The 22837-nt window shown below is 36.1% G+C and overlaps 1 protein-coding gene and 1 long non-coding RNA gene across 16 annotated transcripts in view; one reads left to right on the top strand and one right to left on the bottom strand.

The window, feature by feature from the left end:
* Positions 1 to 22837, top strand: part of COL19A1 (collagen type XIX alpha 1 chain) — a 201009-nt gene that overhangs the window by 91092 nt on the left and 87080 nt on the right. For 12 of the 14 annotated variants that reach the window (XM_068678250.1, XM_068678247.1, XM_068678244.1 and 9 more), the window contains 3 exons: positions 3575 to 3628; positions 13022 to 13075; positions 14007 to 14042. In XM_068678250.1, coding sequence (XP_068534351.1) covers positions 3575 to 3628; positions 13022 to 13075; positions 14007 to 14042 — 144 coding nt within the window. The remainder of the gene's footprint in view (positions 1 to 3574; positions 3629 to 13021; positions 13076 to 14006; positions 14043 to 22837) is intronic. The other 2 variants (XM_068678246.1, XM_068678245.1) reach the window with 1 other exon arrangement.
* The window catches only part of LOC137854612 (uncharacterized), a 71389-nt gene that overhangs the window by 27754 nt on the left and 20798 nt on the right, over positions 1 to 22837 (bottom strand). The window contains exon 3 of one of the 2 annotated variants that reach the window (XR_011095297.1): positions 20095 to 20125. The exons of the other annotated variant lie outside the window; for it this stretch is intronic. This is a non-coding gene — a long non-coding RNA (uncharacterized lncRNA). The remainder of the gene's footprint in view (positions 1 to 20094; positions 20126 to 22837) is intronic. 2 annotated transcript variants of the gene reach the window in all.

The following is a 22837-nucleotide window of genomic DNA, read 5'->3' as shown; positions in this document are numbered from 1 at the left end:
CCTTCATTACTACTCCTTCTAAATGGTATTGTGTTTCAGCAGACCGGAGGTGCTTCTCCTCAAGTACCACTCTTTTCCTGTCATATGTTATCCCACCTTTTGTAGAAAGCTTATGTGTCAGACAATAAGAACGTTATGGGATGGAGCCCTTCATAGCCCCAGCTTTCCAGAATTATATCAGCAAAAACAGAAATACCCATATGGCATTTCTTTTTTGAGTTGAAGATCCTGATTTGTTAAATTCATAATTTATTTAGGAAAAATCAAGAAGCATTACTATTAGCTAGATCCAGTTTATAGGGAACTGTGGAGAAATGGTTGCAAGCACACAAAATTCAAATAGAGCATTCTTCTGAGACAGATCTGTAGCAAAACCCAGAACATTTTTTTTAAAACAAATACAATTATCTTAAAGATTGTGTAGGGTAAAATCACAGGGTTTCAGAGGCTGAGAATTACAAGGTATATATCTTGCATAGTGTGGAGAATATCTTTGCTGTTGTGAACTTTAAAAGTGCTTGGTACAAAGGATAGCAGGGGTTCAGAATTAGTATTATTAACAGAGCAGCACCACAAAATAAACTTTACCTTTTTAGGTAATTTTTTAGATATAAATGGATTTTATTAACAAATTATTTTATACATTATTTTTATACATTATATTTTTATACATTATTTTGTCTTTATAATAAGGAGTAAATAGGATGCAAGGAAAATTAGGCAGCCTTAAAGTTGCCAAGTGACTGAAGCCTTGCAGAAACCCTGAGCAAGCCTCCAGCTCTAATTAGAGAATGTTGCCACTGACTGCAGTGTATCCAGTATTACATATACAAGACTGAATCCCTCCTAGCACCTACTGCAGCAGCCCCATCAGCTTGTTCCACTGGGGCAATTAAAAGCAGAATACACCCAAAGGAATGCAAAGAATTTGATGTTATATTGGATTAGTTTTAGTTAACTAATAAACAAGTAATGACACTTCCAGAGTTTTGTCATCCAGTTACTTCCCAAATAGTCTTTAATCGTCTCATCTGAGTATATCAGCAGGCAGGAACATGAGACAGAAAATGGCATTAACATGTTTTTTTTTTTCTCTGTTTTCTCTTTTGTTAATCTATGAGGTAACACACAATGTTGATTATTAAGAGCCTCATCTACACTGCAGAGTGGCTTCAGCAGTTCTGCAAATTGGCTATGTTTGAAGCTGTTAATTATGCAGCATAGTGCACTCCACAAAGGCAGAAATGAGCATGGCTTGGCTCAGTTCACAGAAAAATAAATTGTAAGAATTGGACCTCTGTTTGATTTGAATTCTTGCTTCACAGAGGACATGAACGTTGTGCACAATAGGCTTGGCAAGTACAAATAATTTAGTCTATTAAAAAAATCAGAATAGGTTCATAGTAAAATGGCATACATGGCAGAAAGCCTGGGGCTCTTGGGATTCTGCAGAGGTCTGGGGCTCATTAGCAGAGGGTGCTTTTTATCATTTTGTCTGACAAACATTTTAAATCTGAGCATCTTGTAAATCATAAGGAAGGGAGTTTTTCTTTATTCCTTGCATTCACCAGCTACACTTGTATGTATGTAGAACCATTTGCCAATGCTTTAAAGTTACTGTCTGGCTGCTGAAGAAGAAGAAGGCAGGATCTCTAACACATGTGCTGCTAATCTAACATCAAGGCATATTGCAAAGGTGAGGGGAGGGTCTTCTTGTGTTTTAGGCTTAACAAATGCATTTTTTTAATATAAATGTATGTGTAGGATGACAAATTATCACAAGATAATTATCTAAGGTTTCCATGTATACATTAAGGAAATTACAAGTTACTGCTGCTTCTGAATCAGAACTGTAGATATTTATGCAATTTTCTCTTAAAGTACATAAACAGATAAACCATAGAAGACAGCTTGATAAATTGGAATGTTTCTTAAAACTCCTAGAAATACATTAAAATAAGGAGTTATTATGGTAAATAAATGACTGTACCTTTGTAGATACTGCAAGGCTGTAGCAATGTGACTTAATACCAGCTGAAAGATAGTGAAAACAGTGTTGAATGTCCAGTGTGTCACAGTGACGAAAACTAAAATGTTTAAAATTCAGCTATATATTAAAAAATAAAAAATAAAAATGAATAAATCAGGAACTTCAACTGTTATGTTTTAAACTGATAGTGTAAGACAATTACTATATCAACCAACACCTTAATCCATAGAATAAGAGAACAAAGAGAACTTGATAGATTAAACATACTAAGATAACCAGTGTTAAAATCCTGTAACAATTTGGTGCCCTTTAAACTTTTTCCAATGGTTGCGTTGATAGATCAAGTTTGGTGTTATTGACAGGCAAAAAAGGCAATACTTGAGGAAAAACCTTAGCAGGACCATTCAAACTAATGCACAGCATTAGGTTTGTTATCAACAAGATGTATTGAAATGAGAACAAAGAACTACTGCAGACATCTTTTGCATGGGATTATTAAATTCACAGTTTGTCATTGCTAATTTGTTAGTAGGCTTCAGTTGTTTGAGAAAGCTCATGCAAACTCATTTTGCAAAACTGATTATTAGATGAAATGCCCTCTGTCATTGCCACTGGAGAAATAGCTTTGAATCAGGGTTGTGTCACAAATGGAATTAGCTGAATGATCTCAGTTCAGTACCATTTACCTAACAGAATTATGAAGATTATGCTGACATAATGAATAGGTTCTCCTCAAACATATGTAGTCCACTGGAGATAATTGAAATTCAGTGTGGGGCTGTTCCCTTTCTTTGGTTAATAATGAAGAGCTTGGACTTTACTAAAGTCAGTCTTCAGGCTTTTATCAAAGTGATGTTTGTTTTTTTTTTTTTTTGTAATTTGGTAAAGTTCAGCCTAGTGACACAGATGAGACCTGTTGGTTTTGGCATTCTCCCTTAAATTGTCTTTTTAAGCAGATTTTGATAACTTCTGATGAAATCTATATTAACTAGGATCGTATGGTACATAGAGATAGTATGGAACTGAATCCTTTTTTGTATCTTATAAAGAATGTTGTGTTTTATTGTCACAGTGTTTCATAAGGAAGCCCAGGAACCAGCCTGTGTCGTTGATTCTAAGAATCCTTCCTGCCTTTTTTTTTTTTGTCTTTTGATTCATAGATTAGATATGTCACTTATATTCATCCTTGTAAGAAATAATTTTCAGAACAGTGTTCATTAAAAAGTGGTACCAAAATGAAAACCATTAACTGTCCCTCACTGTAAATTTCTGTTTGACCATATTGTTCTCAGAGCACTGTGAGAATTAAGAATATTTTTCTGTGGTGAGTCTTTATGGATGTTCAGTAGCACTGTGAGTTATAAAATTCTTTAGCTCTTGGTGCTAGACCTTTTTTCAGGGTCATTTATTTGGAAAGAATTTCTTTTGGAATGTAAGAAATAATTTAGCTTGTGCAGTCAGCAATGCATTTGTAGCACTGCATGTAGGACGGACCAGAATCTTCAAATATTTTTCCTGTCAAAAAAGTGTCATGGTTTAGTATTTATCTTTAAAATGTAATTAAATAAATATTCATTCTTTTAGGGTGAAAAAGGAGATAAAGGAGAACCAGGAGCAGAAGGCATTCATGGAAGAGAGGTAAACTGAATGATACTAAAAGAATCAAGTTGAAAACTTTTAGGGGGATAGGCAAACAATGAATTTCAGACTTTGTGTAAGGAGAGTGACGGATTTAGAAAATGTATATGCCTGGAGAGTTAACATTCGCAAGATGATGCACAAGAAAAAGAGGTGCATTCAGTTGAGATACGAGGTCTTAGGCCTTAACTTTGTATGGGAAAGGTGTAGGTAAGGATATGGAAGGTTCCACGATAAATCTGCTTAGAGTTCATGAGATAAGCTGAAACAGGTGTGGATATTAAAGCAACATAGCATTGATGAGAAAAGAGGACATTTCTGGAGGCAAGGTAAAGCTAGGCCTGGGGCCTTGATTGCTGAAAAACTAAAACAAGTGCAAAGACTGTTAACCATTCCTGGGTGAGCGCAATGGGTCATTCACTGTGCCATGTGGCTCATGCAATAGAGAATTTGAGTTAAAATTTCACTTACATTCTCTGATAGATTTCACCCACTATTTAGTTAATTGATCTGGTTCATATTTGAGCTGTGGTGTGAATCTAAGTTAAAAAATAAAATAAATAAAAAAAAAAGATACTCCTGGTCATTGAGTTCACATCCAAGCTTGAACTTGAGCTAACACTATAGACGTGCCCAGTGATAACTGTTACTTCTGCCTGCTTTATTTTTGTATTTACTTCCAAATATATTAAAATAAGAGGACAGAAAATCAGAGGTTTGTCAATGTAGTACTGAAATAGCAAACCAGCATGTTCTGAACAGCAAGATTTAAAAATAAAAATCAAGCTATCAGTTTTCTTTATCCCCCTCTTCCCCTCCTGTCTCCTCCTTGACCTTAACTGCAGGTCAGCCTGGGTTTAAGTTTTGATAATGAAGGGTACTGTTGGCTTCCCAATTGCAAAAACGTCACAACAGAACACAGAGAGCATCTCACAGAAGGATTGAACTTGTCTGTCTAAATTCTTTGAGGAATGTCTGGCATTATGATGGAATTCTACCCAACAATGAAATACGGGATTTGGGAGGAAAAAAAAAAAATGCTTTTCAGCAACATTACCAAAACAGTGAAAGGTTCAACTTTCCACACCAAAATACTATGACAGCCTAGCTGTGCTTACTAAGAACACAGGCAATGGATGTGGTTATTTGCACTGAGCTATATATACAGTTTAAAGTTTTTAAAACAGCCTATTAGATCATCACACTTTTTGTCACCTGGCTTTTTCCACACTAGCCATAAAAATATGTTTTCCTTAGTTTAACGCTAGATGAATCTGACTATTTTCAGTGAATAGTGGATATCCTTCATGTGAAAACATGTACTATGTACTGAGCTGAAACTGTGTTTAGGTATTCAAAGAGGTATTCTCTTGTAGCCTGCCTGTCTGTAAAGGTGAACCATATACTTCTGTCATGCATACATATATGCTGACAGCATGGAAAAACACATCTGTGTTTCTTTCCATAGCTCTGGGGACATTTCTGTGTTGGTCTTACACGATCTCCTTTACTACATGGGATCTTGTTCCATAAATCTTTTAGGATGAGTAAGGTATACCAAGTATCTGGTGAACTCTAGAACATATTTGACATTGTGGCATTGAACGTGTAAAGTATCAAACCTTTATAATTCGGAAAGTTTAGTGAACTGTTGTAGGGTGTCAAAAAAAGTGGTGGATTATCATCATGGGAACTGTCTTTAAAATATTTTTGAAGTAGAATTGCACAAGGCAATATAACACTATTTTGTTTGAATCCACACATAATTCCTTTTTAACAACACAAATAAAATGCTTTGGATTCAGTTATCAGAGTGTATGGAGATGCCAGTCATAAGTTTAAATTTAAAGGACTGTGTATCATTGACTCTTGGTTGCTATCAGTGTCTCTCAAACTCATTCCACATACAGAAATGTAACATCTGATATTTCCGAAATAATCAAGTTAATCTGTTTATATGGGTATAATCTGCAGTGCTGTATAAAGAAAGCCTGAAAACTCTCAAAGCTGGTGGTATCGGCTGTTGGCAGCTGTTGTCTCTCTGGCTGGGGAGTGAGGGTTTCTGTACTCGCAAATGAAGAACTTGAAAATGATGACTGAACATTTTGTCTTGCACAAATGGTAGAAACATATGCAAATTTATTTTAACCAAAATCAGGAAACAAGGTGTCACAGAAACAAATTCCATTTATTTTTCTTTTTGCTGTTACTGCTTTTGTTTTCTTAGCTGTACAGAACATTCTTGCTAGAATGAAGTAAATGAGAGAAGGAAAAGTAAACCTGATTTGTAGACTAGTTTTATGTAATGTTGAAGTCCCTCACAGATTGTGCTAACTGGGTCAGCTAATCTCATTCAGAACCAGGTTTGGATGCGGGAACTGTGAATATGTTTAACTGCTCTGCACATCTCCTAGATTATCACTCCACAAATCTGAGCCAAGATCTACAGTGCTGTTTCCCAGCCTGGGACATTATTCAAAATCCGTCTGACAACACAAATACTGACTATAAATACTAGTAATGCGGTTGCCATTGTTTTTAGCTTCTTAAGGAGCAGCTATAAATAACTTACGTATTACTAATGTAGTCTTCCTGGAGTATGTATTCACATTACATCTGTAAGCAGCTATTTGCCTGTATAATATGAACAGCCAATTTTCTTGAGTAGCGTCTCTTAAGTTTTATCCCTTGAGACTTTTATAGCCACTTGACATTAATAATGCCATCACTTGCAATGTTATCACAATAACAAGTGGATGTTCATGGATGCACTGTCTGAAAGAAATCCTAATAAATGCAGTTACTACTTTGTCATCCTTACATTCCATATGGAATAAGGACAAATTTGCAATACAAATATCCATGATACTATCCATAGAGTAAATCTATGCAACGTTCACACTTTTGAGTGTGAATTGAAAGAAAGTCTTTCCCATTCAAACGTCTAGACTCCTTTTGGAGTCATGTCATATTCTTGATGAGTGGTACAGATAGAAGGTGAATACCATGGGATACTACCACTTCATGTTTTGCAAACAAAAATGAAATCCTTTAGCAAAAGTAAGGAAGCCAATGAAGTTTTGTCATATCTCTTAGCATGTGTCATGCATAGCTAGGGGAAGAGAAGTCTTTCTTGTAAACTTTAAAAAAAAGAAAAAAAAAAAAGAAAATCTAAAATGAAAATCTGCTGCATAATCCATACACCCTTAAACCAGTGGATTAACTAATTATTTTTCTTCTCCTATCAGGAATGTTAGTACTCTTAAGTGACTGTTTAAAAACTCTTCTACATAAAATATCATTGCTCTTTACATACTAATGTGAAAGGACAGACCTGTGAAGTTCAGTGAGCAATGAGAAAATCACAGGTTTTCAGTGGAAAGAAGCTAAAATGTACATGTACTGGGTTTTTATATTTATATGTGTTTTTTTGTGTTTTTGTTGTTGTTGTTGTTTTTTGTGAAAATCAGATCGGAAATAAGAACATTTTCAAAAGGACCCAGTGGCTTGATGTAATGGTAACAGTCATTTACCATCACACCCTCATAGCTTTTCTGTAATTGTAATCTTGAACTGTATTAGTATTAACACTGAAAGGAAATACTTGGATGGTAAGTGAAGAATCCTATTGTTTCAAGTGTGAAACTGGTAATGTTATTTAATTAAATCTAGAGTCTAAGAATTCCATTAGGAACAAAGGTATAAGGAGACAGTAGGCATTGTTTGGGATTCATAAAATTTGAGTTTTTTTGAATGCAATTTGAGTTTTTTTGAATGACATTAACAAGAAAAGATCAATGGCAATATTTGAAAGTACATGATGTATAAACTGAAAAATAGGATATTACTTGGAGCTTTGAAAATACTACACTAAATTAGAAAAGTGATTGCAACATATTCAGCTTTGTGTTGTACAGCTGACTCTGAAGCTGTTGCCTTAATTAAGATTTTAAGACCATTTTGTGGAGAAAACATGTTTTTGTTGTCTTAATAATGAGAATATTTCTAAGTTTTATTATTCCATAGGAGTTTTTAATTTGATCCATAACAATTTGGTTCCACGCTGTTAGTGGTTGGATTGTTTACTGTATTTCCAGTGCTTTAGGTAGTATGTCATGCTGGGACATTTTAGCTTGGTGTGAGGTTGAACCACTTAATGCAGGCCAGGGACCTGTGCAAGGAAGTTTTCTGCATCCAGCAATAAAAACATTTGTAAATAATGAATAATACCTTTCCAAACAGTTCTCTTTTAGACTGGAAAACCTATTCTCCTCAGAACATGATGCCAATCTTGCAGCATTTTTCATTGCCTCATGTACGCTGTGTAATATTTGTTGCACAAAGAAGTGCATCTCTAGCAGGCAAGACATGGCTGCTGCTCAGTTGGGATCCAGCTGATCATAGCACTTTGTGAAGGGCGTCTGTTGTCAGCTGCCAGTACATTTTACCTGTTTCATCTCCTTTCTGTGGTGATGTATAAGCACTGGATGCTTCTCTGAGTGAAAATTTTCGATGTATGATACAGTTTTCTCAGGCTTTAGTGAACCTGCTAGGTTCAGTCAGAATTCATCAAGCATTAGGGAATAAAAAGTATGTTTTACTTGGAGAAGACATTTAGCATAATATTGACAATTTTCCTAAAATTTCTGAAGAAAATAGAGTTTTATTATTGATAAAAAGTTATTAACAAAGTTAAAAAATCAGTTATTTTTTTCAGAGTCCTGATCAAATTTGTGTCTGTTATTATGGTAAACATTTGTCTCAGGGTGGGAGGTTAATGGACTTCTCAAATATTTCCCAGTTCTGGATAAGTAACTAATGGCAGATGAGAAAATTATGTAGGCTTGTGTCATCTAAGAGTACTGGTGAGGTTTGTGCTGTGGCCGATAGCTGTCTTTTCATACTAGTAGTTAATCAGGCTTCAATGAGCTGTTAAACGGAATCCTGGCTCCTTTGACACCCTTGGTCCCTGTGGTTCTCCAGTCCTTGTGGAAACACTTCAGTCTAGTTGCCTGTTGCCAGCAGCATAAGCCTTAAAAAATCTGGCAGCTCTGCAGCAGTTTCCCAGTAAGCTTTCTTTACTTACCCTAGCTTTCTTTAGGCTTCTGGGTTTGCTCCAAAGTAGCTTATTGTCAGTCTATTGTTGAAAGTCCTCCTCAGACTGCCCTGGCCTGTCATTCCGATCCCTCCATTTGGGCTGTGGTGTTTTTAGCACAGCGATTGCCAGCTATTTGGTCTCAGCTAGAGAGGTGCCTGCTCATTAAACCCTTATAAATCCCTGGTGTGGCTTTCAAACCCAGCTGAACATCACAGTGTCAAGGTTAAAAGCAAGAGACACAAGTCTGCACAAAATCCAATTTACAGAAGCAGACTCCTTTAAATTACAGGATGCTTCCCTCAACCTGTGCAAGTACCCATGGCTGCGTTTTCCTTTAAATATAACCTCCATAGGTTATATAGGAGTGCTCACAAAAGGTACATACATATTTCATGTTGTTACTGTTTTTTGATGAGGTTAGACAACACTCATATGGGCTACAATTCCTTCGTCATGTAGTTTTTCAGGTACTGCAGGCATATGGGATATGAATCCCAAACACAAGCAGCAAACTATGAAATCCTCTGTTCTCTTCATCATCTGTCCTTTTTACTAGTAATGGTAGGAGTACTGCTTTGTGGAACATCATGTTGTCACAAAAGAATTGCAGTCGAGACCACTTGGCTTAGAGGAAAATGTTCAGTTCCCTTTTCTCTCAAATTCTTTGACTGTTCTGATCTTATCCAAATGACTGAAACCATAGGAACTGAAAAACTGTTTAGTTTTCTGGCTCCGGTTACACCTGACACTTCTAGCGAACAAATAAAATGTTCTCAGACTTGGTAAGGAAAATATTTATCAGATCACTAAGTAAAGTTATTTTCTCTTCTCCATGGAACTCCAGAACACAGCATGCATTGTGTGAGATTGTCACTGGTCTAAAAGGAAAATTCAAACAGAAAAACTGTTGGCTTCTTATGCCAGTAGTGCTGGGCTACCATTAATAAAATTCCGTCATTTGAAGAATTCACAAAACCATGATCCTTTTCACAGTTTTAAGGCACAGTTGTTGTTTTGTAATTGTTTTCTTCTTAATCCAGTTGAGTTTGTAGGCTGTTTAAGACTCCTGTAAACTATTATCAGTGAAAAACCTTGTTATAGGTTTGTCAAAAGTAGTGTCAACCAGTATGAAAACTTCTCCCTTAAATTTCTTCCACCAGAAGAAATATCACCATCATCCCCTTCTAAACAAAGAGTCTGTCCCTAGTTTACTCTTTCCCCTGCTGGCCCCAATTTTGCTGACTTCACACTTTTACTGGTATTTGTGAAATACTTGTTCCAGTAATTTCTCTCTTGGTCAGCAATTCAGTTACACTCATACCCCTGTCTTGTTATAGATAATGTTTCTCATTTTTGCAATTTTTCATGTTGCTATCTTGTTACTATTAAGTCAGCATATCCCAATGCTTACTGTGCATTTTGGCATCCAGAGAGAAACCCTGATGTAAGTTTATTTTGACCTGTAGAAAAACTAAGCTGTAGTCTTTACAGCAGAGGAAAGGTAACAGATGCAAACTGTTCATGAAGAGTTTTTATAAGTTCATGAACTCACAAATGTTTATTATTGTATTGTTATGAAGAAGCCAGAATTAGACCAGGATAAAATTCAGCAATTCATTTACCTTTTGTCATGCAAGCTGTTGAAATTTTTACTCAGTTCTTGAATTTCTGACAAATCTGACTACGGACTCCTTAGGTCAATAGAAAAAACTTACAAAACTGGCCTCTTCCTCCTACAATGTTGTAGAAAATGAGCTTTTCTAATTTAAAGCCTAATCTAAAATCTTCTAAATGATATCTGTTTAGATAACCATATCCACTTTGCTGAAGCATCCTGTTCTGGTCTCTGCCAGAGACAGGATACTGTACTGTACTGTATTGAAGCAGCTACAGATTTTACACAGCACAGGAATTCTTATTTCTTATGTCATCTCAGAGACAGTCAGCAGCAGCTAACCCTTGGAGCTGCTTTAAAAAGGGTGGTTGAAATGAAGAATAGGCATGATATAGTACCAGATCTGTTTTTCCAAGCATTCGTAATGTCTGGAACTTATTAAGATAATAATATCTTTAAAAGAAATATAAGGTGATGAATAATGGGAAATACCTCTACTGGGATAACTTTGGGGGATTTTTTTTTCTTGATATTTCTTTTCTGTGGGTATAAACTGCAAAGGAAAGCTAATTCAGTATTGTAAAATAAAAATGTTATGCAGAAACCTTCCCAGGTACTCAAAAATCACACTTCAAACACTGTAAATCTTGTTGTCAAATATATAGGTTCCCCTTGTCCCCTTGTTCCCCTTATGTGAGGTTGACTTCTGTGGTCATCATCTCTGCATCATCAGCTGTCAAACTGCATACCTTACTGAGGTCCACTGCAGGAACACTACTAAAAGCTACAAACACATCAATTAGGAAAAAAATGATGTTCATAGTTTGACAGTGCATGGCTTCAGTTCAGTATCTTTTGTTTGCAGTTGTCTTTTCAATAAAGCCACACACACATATATCTCCTCCTCTGAGTTACAGATTTCTTTTTATCTTCCTCTGTTTTTTTCTCCTCTGTAAATACACCACCTTAGAACTATTCCTTAAGCTCAAGCCTATTGTTGCACTGCTGATTCACTAATACTAACTTTGAAACGGATCCCTACAGTTTGCATACCTGAAAAATCCCTGAAGTGGCTTTCAGAACAGGGAGTGTATTATGCAGTCTTTCATAGGCAGGTGAAAAGTAAAATGTAGTAAATGGAGATAATATCAAAACTATGTCATAAATATGCAAATCATAAAAAGAAAGATTTTTTTTGGCTTGGTTTTTGAATCCATCTGCCTATTACATTTTTAAGTTCAAACAGCAAAACTACTTCTGATTTAACTATTACATACTTGGCAAGCTTAATAAAGGACAAATCAAAGCTAAATCAGGGGTATTTACAACAACCACAAATTTAATCCAAAGTGGGTACTTAAATGCTCATATAGTTCTAAATGATGTTCCTTCCAGATGGTGAATTAATGTAATTTTAGCAGGAAGTGGAGTTGCACAAATATGCAGTATTTAGAACACTCACTGATTTAATGTTTCTGTACCCACCAAGGCACAGATGTTGCTTATCATTTTCATGCCAGTTGTCTCTATCTTTCCAATTACTGCAAAGCGAGGAACAGAGTTTGTAAGGGCAAAAAGGGGGCTGGGAAGAACTTAAGTTAGTAAACCCTTATTCAGATGTAGATGAATAATTTCTATCCTTGACCCGTTTAACCTCCACAATAATAATGATGTTGGCCTACTTCTGAACTATCTAATTGTGATTCGGTCCTGTATTGCCCACGTTATTGCCATTTGGTTTCTAAATAAAATCTTTGAACTCATAGAGCTTTCTCTGACTCACATCATCAGTGTTCTCCTGTGGCATGTCTCTAAAACATTGATCAGAGGGAAGGCACAAGACAGAGCTCTTGGCTTAAACAAAAAGTAGTTCCTGTTAGGTTGTTCCAACATCAGAAGCAAGGTTATTCCATATGGCAGAGTGGCTTGAATTTGCTGGTATATTTCAAAACCTCTTGCTTTTTCCATGTGTTTTGCAGCAAGGAGAAGACAGCAGAGATTAGGAGGGATAAGAGTTTTTCTTTCTGGGTTGTTTCTGGCAGCATGTTAGTGGAATAACCATGTTGTGAAATTACTGCATTTGCAATGGATAAGAGCAGGTAATGTTTTTGGATTCTCCAGCTGAAGGCAGAACTGGGGAGAGGTACAAAGGATTTGATGATTTCTGTAATTCCCTTCTCAAACACTGGTGAAAATTAGAGTGTTTGAGGATATGGGAGTTGCTCTGAGGTGAACCCTGCTGCAGTTCACCAGCTCAACATTGCTAACTGAAACACAGAAACCACAATGCTCTGTCCACCTCTACCATTCCCAATTTTAGCAGAGTTTAAGAGAATGTGCTGCGGGACTGGCATTTTATTTATCTTTGTTAAATGCACAAGATATGCACCTACTGAGACCTCAAAAGAACTTTGCATTCCTACATGTTACTTGCCATAAAGGGGCACAATCAAGGTAGAAGAGTTTAGCTTTGTATGTTTAATTCTCTGTTGAGAACACGTGGTCTTTGGTAGATGTGTCTCTGTTAACAAAATAATGAAAATAAATAATTTTTTATTTTTGTTATATCCTAATATTTAAAGGTTTATTTGGTTAGTATATACCAATTTACAGCAATAGAGGATTTTGTCCAACAGTTTCCAAGGATGATAACAAATATGCATTCTTCTTTTTTGCCCAGGGACTCAAAGGTGACCCTGGTAGTCCTGGTTTGGCTGGTCCCAAAGGAGAAAAGGTACTTTTTAAACAAAACAAAACAAACAAACAAAAAAAAAACTTTTAAAGTTGTATGTATATGTGAATGTGCATGATATTTCTTCAATATTTAATACACTGCCTTCACTACGTGTGATAAACACACACTGCTGCTGTTTGTCTAGCGTAAGGATTGAAGAATATAAGTACAGACTAACTGTAAATAAGGAAGGCAAGCACTCTTTACCACTATAGAAGGAGGCGAATCTTCTTTTGAAAGCAATTCAGAGCAGGAACATAAATTACATATCCTGAATTGCTCTCTTGGTGCTCTGATTTGCTCCCATTGATTGCACCTGAAGGTCTTGCAGTGAGATTCAGACTTCAAAAAGCTAATTCTGTGAACATTTTACAGTGGCCACATTATGCATACAAGTGGAGGCTTGTAATTTAACACGTGCAGGATTGCTTTTTTGTAAACTGTGAATCACTTAAGCAGACGTCTATCTGGTGTTGTTTTTGGCTTTGTTGTCTCATTTAGGTTGGATATTAGGAAAAACTTGTTTATTGAAAGGGTTGTTAGGCATTGGAATGGGCTGCCCAGCGAAGTGGTGGAGGTCTTTAAAAGACATTTAGATGTAGAGCTTAGCGATATGGTTTATTGGAGGACTGATTAGTGTTAAGTCAGAGGTTGGACTAGGTGATCTTGGAGGTCTCTTCCAACCTAGACGATTCTGTGATTAGTTTTGTTTTTGTTTTTTCATTTAACCTATGCAGAATTGTCGGTATCTATGGAATTGCTGAAAAATATATATATGTATATCTTTACTACTATATTTTCGTAACCAGAGAATGTGTGATGACTATACTGAATTTACTTAAGCTATGGTGCATATCCTCTAAAATGCCTAAAGGTTTAAAATATATAACTGAAGAGATTGCTCATTTGTTTACTGTCCTATTTTAACCAGGGAGATGTGGGACCACCAGGACCAATGGCCTTAAGTGTAAGTACACATAAAAAAAGAAAAAAGGAAATCTCTCAGAAATGCTGCAGTTTGTAGCTAATTTACAAAGTAAATACTTCCATTATTAAATTTAAGAGCCAGGCCCCTCTCCTTTAGAATGCAACTACATTTTCAGTATGAATTGTGAAGCAGGGAAAATGGAAATTTATATATGTAAAGAAAATAAGCATATTTAAAGCTTCTTGTTTCCCACTAAGTACTAGCAAGAGTAAATTCACTTGATATTTTTAGTGAACAGCATTCTTCAGTAAAAGCTTGCAAGAGTAATTAGTACTTTTTAAGATATTGTAATTATTCTATTATCTGGTTGTGGTATTATGAACTTTGACTTCAGTGTCACATATATGACACAGTATTATATATGTGGCATCAAAATGTTCAAATTTGATGTACAGGACCTTATTGTCAAAAAGTCAATGATGGGAGACGGATAGAGGTGAGTATTCATGTGTATGGCCATGGAGGTCAGCACAGGTGGACACTCAGCACTTCCACAAACAGCACCAGCACCAGCAGCCTTGTCCTGTTACTCTCTGGTTGATCAAAATGAAGGTCTGGTAATGGGAAATCTGTATGCAGCATGCATCCATCCCTCCAGTAGCTGGGCGTACACTCAGCCTGCCCAGTATTTGCCCCTCATCTCAGTCTTTGCCTAGTGACTGGCACCCAGACATTCCCTAGATTTGGTTCTTCCACTAAACATCCCATAATAATTCTTGTGCAATACCAAAATGCACTTCCACTGCATCCTGTAAAGTGTCTGATACCCCTACATGGTAACACCCTCAGTCTGAAAAGCTGTCTGGAAAGCTACTCCTGTTGACTCACTGTGTGTTCATATTCTTCCCAACCTCCTACAGTTAGTGACTGCTTCATGTACATGGTTTATGTTATTATATGCTATTTAATTCTGATATAATATCATAGTCTGTTCCCTTCTGAAGACAAACTACATGTATGACCCTTTAATTAGTTGTCACTAAAATACTGTTTTCCCCATTTGACATGGATTTTGTGGTGTTAAAGTGATAACAGAAACTTACATATCCAAATGCTGTTCTAGAGGAGGGGGTGAAGTCTCCATTTTTTATTGTGTACAGAACAAAGTATTTTGAATCAGAATTACAATTTTTACTTGTAGGTGCAAAGTATGTTCCAAAATCGTTGATCATGCATTTTTAGCTTCTATAATTAGTATAAATAGTCATGCTATTAAATGCTTTATTAATTGCTTTCATCAGTTCATGAAAAGTGTGAATTTATCTTCCTCTAATATCATCCCTGTGAGCTTCAAAGTGTGTTTTTAAAGTTATGAACATTCAGTAACTACCTTCTTAACCACACAAAGCAATTGCAGCACTAAAGGGAGAAGTTTACTGCAATCACAAAACTGAGAATTTATAGGTTATAAATTGGAAATTAACATGGGCTCCATATAACTCTGGGAAATAGAATTCATTCTTTCATGAAACACATTATACACTTCTGGTTTCTTGCATTGCATAACAATGCTGCTACTGATAATTAAAATAATTTTAGTAGTGTCTTAATTGTACACTATTTGAATTTTGATGATTCAAAGGAGACAGGTGATAATAGTTGAGGATAATATATGCAGCAGTATGAAGCATTCTTTATCAAAAAAAAAAAATGTTTGGAGTTTGTCATTTCAAATACTTTCAAATTTAGTTGTTTACATGTTGTGATTTTGACATCTATATAATCTTTGTATCTTACAAATGACCAGACATAAATAACAAGCACAGACTGAAAAGAAAAAAAGTAGTGTCACATTATCATGATGGAATATCACTTACTAGATTCTCACACAGAACATTAATCCAGCCACTCAGTTTCTTTTATTGTTTCTACAGTTTTCAGAGGGGGGATTAAAAAAAAAAAAAAAAAAAAAAAAAAAGCAGACAAGTACCCTCCTTTCTTTCTTTATAGAAAAAGTCTGTATATCAGACTCCAGAAGTTTTGCAAATTCTGTTACTAACAGATTTATTCCCTTTCTTGTAACTTACCCACAAAAAAAAGAGTGAGATTAGACATAATGATTAGTTGTCTTTCAAGTATCGAGAAAAGATTTCTTGCGTATGGATCTAAGACAGTTTCTGTGCAAGGATCTGATATATACGGGTGCAGCAGAAGATTCCATGACCTGTGTATTAGTTGTATTCTGGCTAGATAGTGCTATAGACAGTAGATGGTGTTTTTAATTTGCTTGCAACGATCTGTGCCCCAGGCGTGTACAAAGACTAAAGATAAATGCTCCCTAGAACTCTCCAAGGTTTATAAAGCTTTATAAGCTTTATAAAAGTAATACATTTTGTCTGATCCAAGTGATTCTTTTCACAAACTGAAATGAGAATGGGCCTCTCAGTAAGGACAATCCATGTGCGTGACAACAATTGATAATGATGTAAAAGAGTGGCAGAAATGAAAACTCCTGAATTCCGAGGCTATAGTTCCACAGCATATGAATAGCTCTACCCCAAGAGTCAGTATTATGAACTACTTCTAAATTCATACGGTTCTGTTGTCTTCAGTTAAAATTGCGTGCACTTAGCTTTCCTAAGAGTCATATTCAGAGTTTAGTAGTGTGTTATTGAAAATCACAAGCTGCTTTCAAATTGACTGAACTCAGTCTTTCTCTACATTAAGTGATCTCTTTTCATAAAATGGACTGTCAAAGGATTACATTTCTTTCATTACAAAATGCCGTGCAAGGTTTCAGGTCAGTCAATTCAGGCATAGCAAGATGGCAGTGCATTGGTACAGCCACTGATGGTTGTCGTCATACTTAGGAAACGTTTTAATTTCATACAAAGGAAACATTTAAATTTTAAGAAAAGCAGGCACAAATCTTTAGAGGGTTGTTAGTAACTGAAGTACTGAAATATTTTTTGTAGCTGTCAACTGATAGAAGAGACAAAACTGTGTGTGAATAAGTTGAGCAGTTTGAAGACAGATTACAACACTGTGGGAATATATGGCCCAGCAGGAAGTCTTTCTCTCTCTGCCATTGTAAATAGTCATGGGTTTCTGTTGGCAAGAACTTAAAGATGATGAATGACATGAATTGTGGTGGCTAGGGGAAAATCCATTCTTCAGAGTTGTTTTTTTATTTGTGTGACTTCTGTGTGGTCATGACTTTTACAATATATAATCAGGAAAGGGAGATGTCTTGTCTTGCTGTGAATAAGTAATAGGTCAGATAATATCAAGGTTCACGTGTCACTGAACAAAAACTTACTCTGTCAGGACCATTTATGTTGTTACAGCCAAAATGTGACATCAGTGTTTCAGTTATGAGTCTCGTTAAATCCAAGTTTTAAAATGCTCCACTTGTTTCAGACTCAAGCATAATATTGTAAATTTATACTCTATATCATTATCATCATTTTCAGTTTTTCCTAATGTTAAAATGATTTATTTATTTTTATCAAAACGCAAAATGAATTATTATGTTGTGGGACAGGGAAGGAAGAGAGGTGATCATAATGATGCGCTAACATTGTTAGAGCTAAGTCCAAAATGCATTTGGATATGGAGGGAGGAGATATTCAAAAAGACTTGGTTTGGTCAAGCTGGGAGGCTGGGCCTGGGTCATCTACCTTCCACCTCAGCACAAAGGCCACGTTGATACATGTAGGAAATTACAGTGTTACAGAGTACCGCTGCCCTCTGTAGCTCCTTCATTCATAATCATTTCCACAGAAATTACCCAGTGGTGGAATAAGCTAGAGAAGCTCTGCCATTCATGCCAGTCTCAGGATGAACTAGAGTATCTGCAGGGCTGTGCAGGGCCAGAGCATTCTCCTCACATGCAGGCAGGCCTGTACCACAGTCCTGTCCCCGTCACAGGGAGCATAAACCTGACAAAAAGGCTGAGGCTGCTTCATTGCAGTGATTCCCAGACTGCTTAGTCATTTTTAATCCATGCCCAGTTGTTTGTAGGTAATCTGCAGAAACAAGTAGCGATAAGTAGTAGGAACGGTGAAAGTCTAAAGGGTGTGAGTGATTCATTGTCTCAAGGGGCTCAGGAGTTCCTGAGGAGTACTAAATCATGTACGGCTCTGAAGCACAGTGAGATCTCTGCCCACCAGCATGAAAATATACAGGATGGAATGAAGTTATTTGTCTTTAGAGGAAAAATCTGACGGTGTTTTAATAGATAGGTATAGCCGTTGTAGCCTCTCTAATGAATGAGGGATACTCCAACATAGTATGGATGGCAGAATTCATAAATACCCAACAACTGTAACAACCCATCAGGCAAATGAGCATATGCTAAACTGTGAGAGGGGAAATGATGCTGTGGCTTTTTAAAAACCTTTTTTTTTTTTTTTTTATCAGTTTGAAATTGAAGTTTCATAGATCAGAAAGTGCATTGCTTTGAACAAAGCACTTAGAGATGAGTTATCTTGTTTAATGTCATTTAACGGTAAATCTCTACCAAAATGCTAAAGCATGCACACTTAACAAAATGTCTTACAGTAATAGCAGGGAGTTCAGAAAGAAATTAAGTATATGCCTGGCTGTTTCTGTTGTTAATAGAGTTGGGATTAGAATCACAGCCCATGTGTTTCAGTATGGTTTTTTAAGGCAAATATGGAAAGTCCTGTTAATACAATATCATCATTCTTGCATGATTAGTTAGAGGGGAAAAAAAAAAAAAAAAAGAAATGGCATTGTAGTGCAAAGTACACTCAGCTGCAAAAAGAAATAGATTTAAAAAAAAAAAAGGCTTTATGTAGAATCCTACTGAAATTAGTAATTACAGGAAGTTTTAAGTATTTGATTCATGCATTATTCATACAAATAAATTTTAGTGGCACTAAATTTGACACATATGTGCATATTTAAGTATATTTAATGCGGCTTTAAAGTTTTTATATGTTTCCATGGAGTCAATTAATATTACGAGTTGAGATGCACTCCTCAGTTCTGGTAGCAGTTTTATAGGAGTAGTCCCAAGTCATGATTGATTCTCATCCTATATTTCTGCTGTCTTTAATTTTTCTGGTATTTTAACTTTCTGAAATGCTGTATATGTACTAGATCTCTTTTCTTCAGTATTTTTCAAATTTCTTATAGTGCAAGTTGGGAATGTATTTTTAATTTTTCTCCCTAATTATACTTTCTTTATGCAGTAATATGATTAGTCTTTAAAAGTGTAAGTTCCCTGATAAATTGTGTCATAATTGAGGAGCCTTCAAAGAATAAGAGGCAGAGATTATACTGTTCTGTTGGGCAGTTTTGTCAAAAAGTGACGTTTGGTTTGAGAAGCTGGCGACTGTTTTCTGAAGTGACACAGCTGGCTAAGCAGATCCCTCTCTCTCTGGTATCCACAGCTTAAGCCTGTGCATGTCGTGTCAGAAGAGTGACAGGTGAGGGAAGGTAGCGCAGCAATCTCTTGTAAAATATATGATAACTATTCCCCTCGACACTCGATACGCTGCTTTTAGTTCCTGAGGAAAACGAGTGTCCGTCTGTACGTTCCTGTGAACCTATCCCTTTCAGGAGTTATAAAATAGTCATCCAGATGGCACCAAGTGTTTACGCAGAAGCCAAGGCTTAAGTCGGCCACAGACAGCAGTACCCAAGACTTGCTTACTAAACAGATAGTTGGAATGTTGGCTCCCAGGGCTGGTTAAATCGGGCCGAAGGAAGCTGGGGCACAAGTGCAGCGTGAGCGGTCTGCAGGGGGAAGCTGCAGGTCCAGGCCCAGGCAAGTTCTGCAGTCACTTTTGGCCGTTCCCTCAATAAACAAACATCAGCAAGGGGTTACTCAGCTTTCCTCTCATAGCTTCTGTAACTATTTGTGTAGAGCTCAAATTGTAATTCATGCTCTCCAGTACTTGCTAGGAAATACCTTCACATATTCAATTATAGTATAATTATTTGGCCTTTATATGGACCTCTGAAGAGGTAACATATTGCATCCCCACATTTTTTCTGTTGTAATCAGCAGCAGCATTTCAGATGGTTCTTCCTGAAAAATCATGTACAAAATTTTCCTTACCTTGACTCCTGTAAGCAATTTGTGTCTCACACTGAAAAATAAAACGTCCTGGAGATAACTTGTGTTACTTAAGATGGGGCATACACCCCCACCCACACCTACCATTAGTAAGTGTCTCAACTAATGTTATCCTCTCATTCTTTTCACATAATGACGGGAACTAAAGGAGAGCAATACTAGGTAACTAAGGAAAGTATAGACAGAAAATCATATTTTCATTCTAATTATTTTATTTTCATATATAGCCCTCTATGAAAAACCTGAATTTTAACTGCTTGAGCTCTTTACTGCGTGTGTATTAACTTCATAAAAATACCAGTTTAGTTCTTTTGCATTAGATATAATGATCTTTAATTCTCACAGTGTAACTTACAGATATTCATTTTTTGTGAAATGCTTTTTAAGTATGGAAGCAGATCCTATTAAGATTACCCTACTTGGTGAAACAAGATGTTTTAGCAATTTCAATCTGTCTTCTGTGTGCAGTAATACTGATACTGAAAGCACAAGTGAAAATTCATGTCTTGGCCTCACAGAAGATTTATGTTTTTCAAAAATTCACAGTCTCCTAAATTGGCATGAATAGAATTTATATGTCCTTCATTAGAGGAATGATTAGAGAATAGTCCCGTATGCTTTCCTATTCACAGTAGACATCAGTGTAAAGAATCTTTTCAAATTACTCCTCAGGAATTTAAATGATACTTTTTTTTCTTAGCAGATAGACCCAGGTCTATTAAAAGTACTAGGTTCATAAAGTGTGAACTTCTGTGAAATTAGTCTTCCAATTTTCCTTTGAAATTGTCTCTGGAGCAAAATAAATTTCTGGTGAAGTTACCAGAGAGAATTACAGAAATGACCAAATAATGAGATCAGTGAGAATATACTTTCTGTTTGCATCAGTAATAAATTATCATAATAAAAATAAAAATAAAAAATTCTGATCACGTTTTCTTACAGACTGAAATTTTTACTGCTAAATGCTGTCTCCTCTTCCACAGAAGTAAGCAGTTCGATAGCAGTTTGAAAGCAAAAAAAAAAAAAAATTTAAAAAAAAAAAAAAATGAGGCTGATTCCATGTCAAACTCAAGACCAAAGCAGTATGATTATTGCAGTAGCAGTAACAGGCCAAAAACGGGTTTAAAATGTTTCAGCTTGCCAACCTAACTTAATTTAGTAAGGATGTGAAGGAATATTTGTATATATCATCAACATTTGGAAATGTTGATGATATATACAAATGTTGCTGATGGCAATAGCCCATTCTTACAAGGGAGGAAGGCACTGGTTTCCCCACAACATGCAGTAGAAATGAGCCAAAGAGGAAAATACTCTCAAAACATGTTAAAGGGTCACAGTGAAAATCATGACCTGCGGAGTAGATCTATGGTCTGGTAACACATCCAGATCAGAAGACTTTAAGGCTTTAAGACTTAATTGAATGGTATCTGGATGCATCTTGTCTGTTTTTTTCTGCATAGCTGGGGCATTTTTGCATAAGTACAGCAGCAGCAGTACCGTCCATCAGAAGAGCGGTATTTGGACAGGTGGGGAATGCCCTTTGGTTCTTTCAGGCTGGAGCAGGTTACCATGATCACATGTTCTGTTATTTCAGGAATCAAGTCACTTTTTACTGTACTATTGATTTGCGCAATTTTATACTACTCTATTTGTGGACTTCTCAGAGGGATCATCATAAACCTAAATCTGTCAGTGTGATGGTTTTTCTTTATCCTGGTGAGAACTCTGTCTTGAAGAACTAGGTCAAGTCTCTGCAGTGGGAATTGCCTACCGATTTGCTTGTAAAAAATAAAAATTCTACTGTTGATCTTTTTTCAGTGGAACTATACCAACTGTAGCCAAATAGTGTATATTATAGCCGAGTATTTTTAAAGTAGAAAGTTTTATGATTATAAAACCACATATTCAAATGGCAAAAAATGACCTGTTCCTATGTTACCACGTGTTGCTTCTACATACCTAATCAAGCTTTTATCTGTGTCTTTGCTTGACTTGTCTCATGCACTTTCTCCCTGTCTAGCAACATTTATACAGGAAAAAATGAGGTAATTTATATGCTGGAATTTGCAAGGCACAAAATTGGATGAGAATAGTTTATGTATAAAATACAGAAAACAGTCTGTAAAGGTGTATAATTTTTTCTTGTGTGTGCATGCTTTAATTATACCTTTCTTCTTATTGTTAGTATCTATATACCATCTCTAATTTGTGTAGAGAAGGAAAGTCTTTTATGCTCAGAATCTATATCAGCAGGGCAACTTAAGAGTGCATAAGGCGTCTGTCTAGCCTGCTTCAAAAACAATCAGCTACATTTTGAAGCAACTTTCAGAAGACTAAAAATACACTAACTTGTAAAATGTTGTTTTAAACATGCTTTTAGCATCAGACATAAGCTTCCAGAGGAAGTAATACAAATAACAACTTTAAATAATTTCAGTCTTCCACTTCAGCTGTTCCATTTTGTGTTGGTTTTTAATTCACCAAGAGGTCACAGTAAACATTTTGCTTTTGTTCACGATGTGTTCTTAGGTTAGGCAGTTATTCTGAGCTAGTAAATTCACAAACCAGGTCTCAACCATGTCTCTGTAGATATTTGTCTTGATGTAACAAGCATTTTAACATGTTTTTGTACCTGCACAGTCACATAGCAGGATTCTGGTCCTGTAATAAGCTGCTTCTGGCAGTTATATGCCAACACTTTAAACCAATACCTTATGAAACT

The sequence above is a fragment of the Anas acuta genome, chromosome 3, assembly GCF_963932015.1.
Source record: "Anas acuta chromosome 3, bAnaAcu1.1, whole genome shotgun sequence".
NCBI classification, from domain to species: domain Eukaryota; kingdom Metazoa; phylum Chordata; class Aves; order Anseriformes; family Anatidae; genus Anas; species Anas acuta.
Note: the sequence above shows the minus strand (reverse complement) of the source record. Positions and strands in the feature narration are given on the sequence as shown.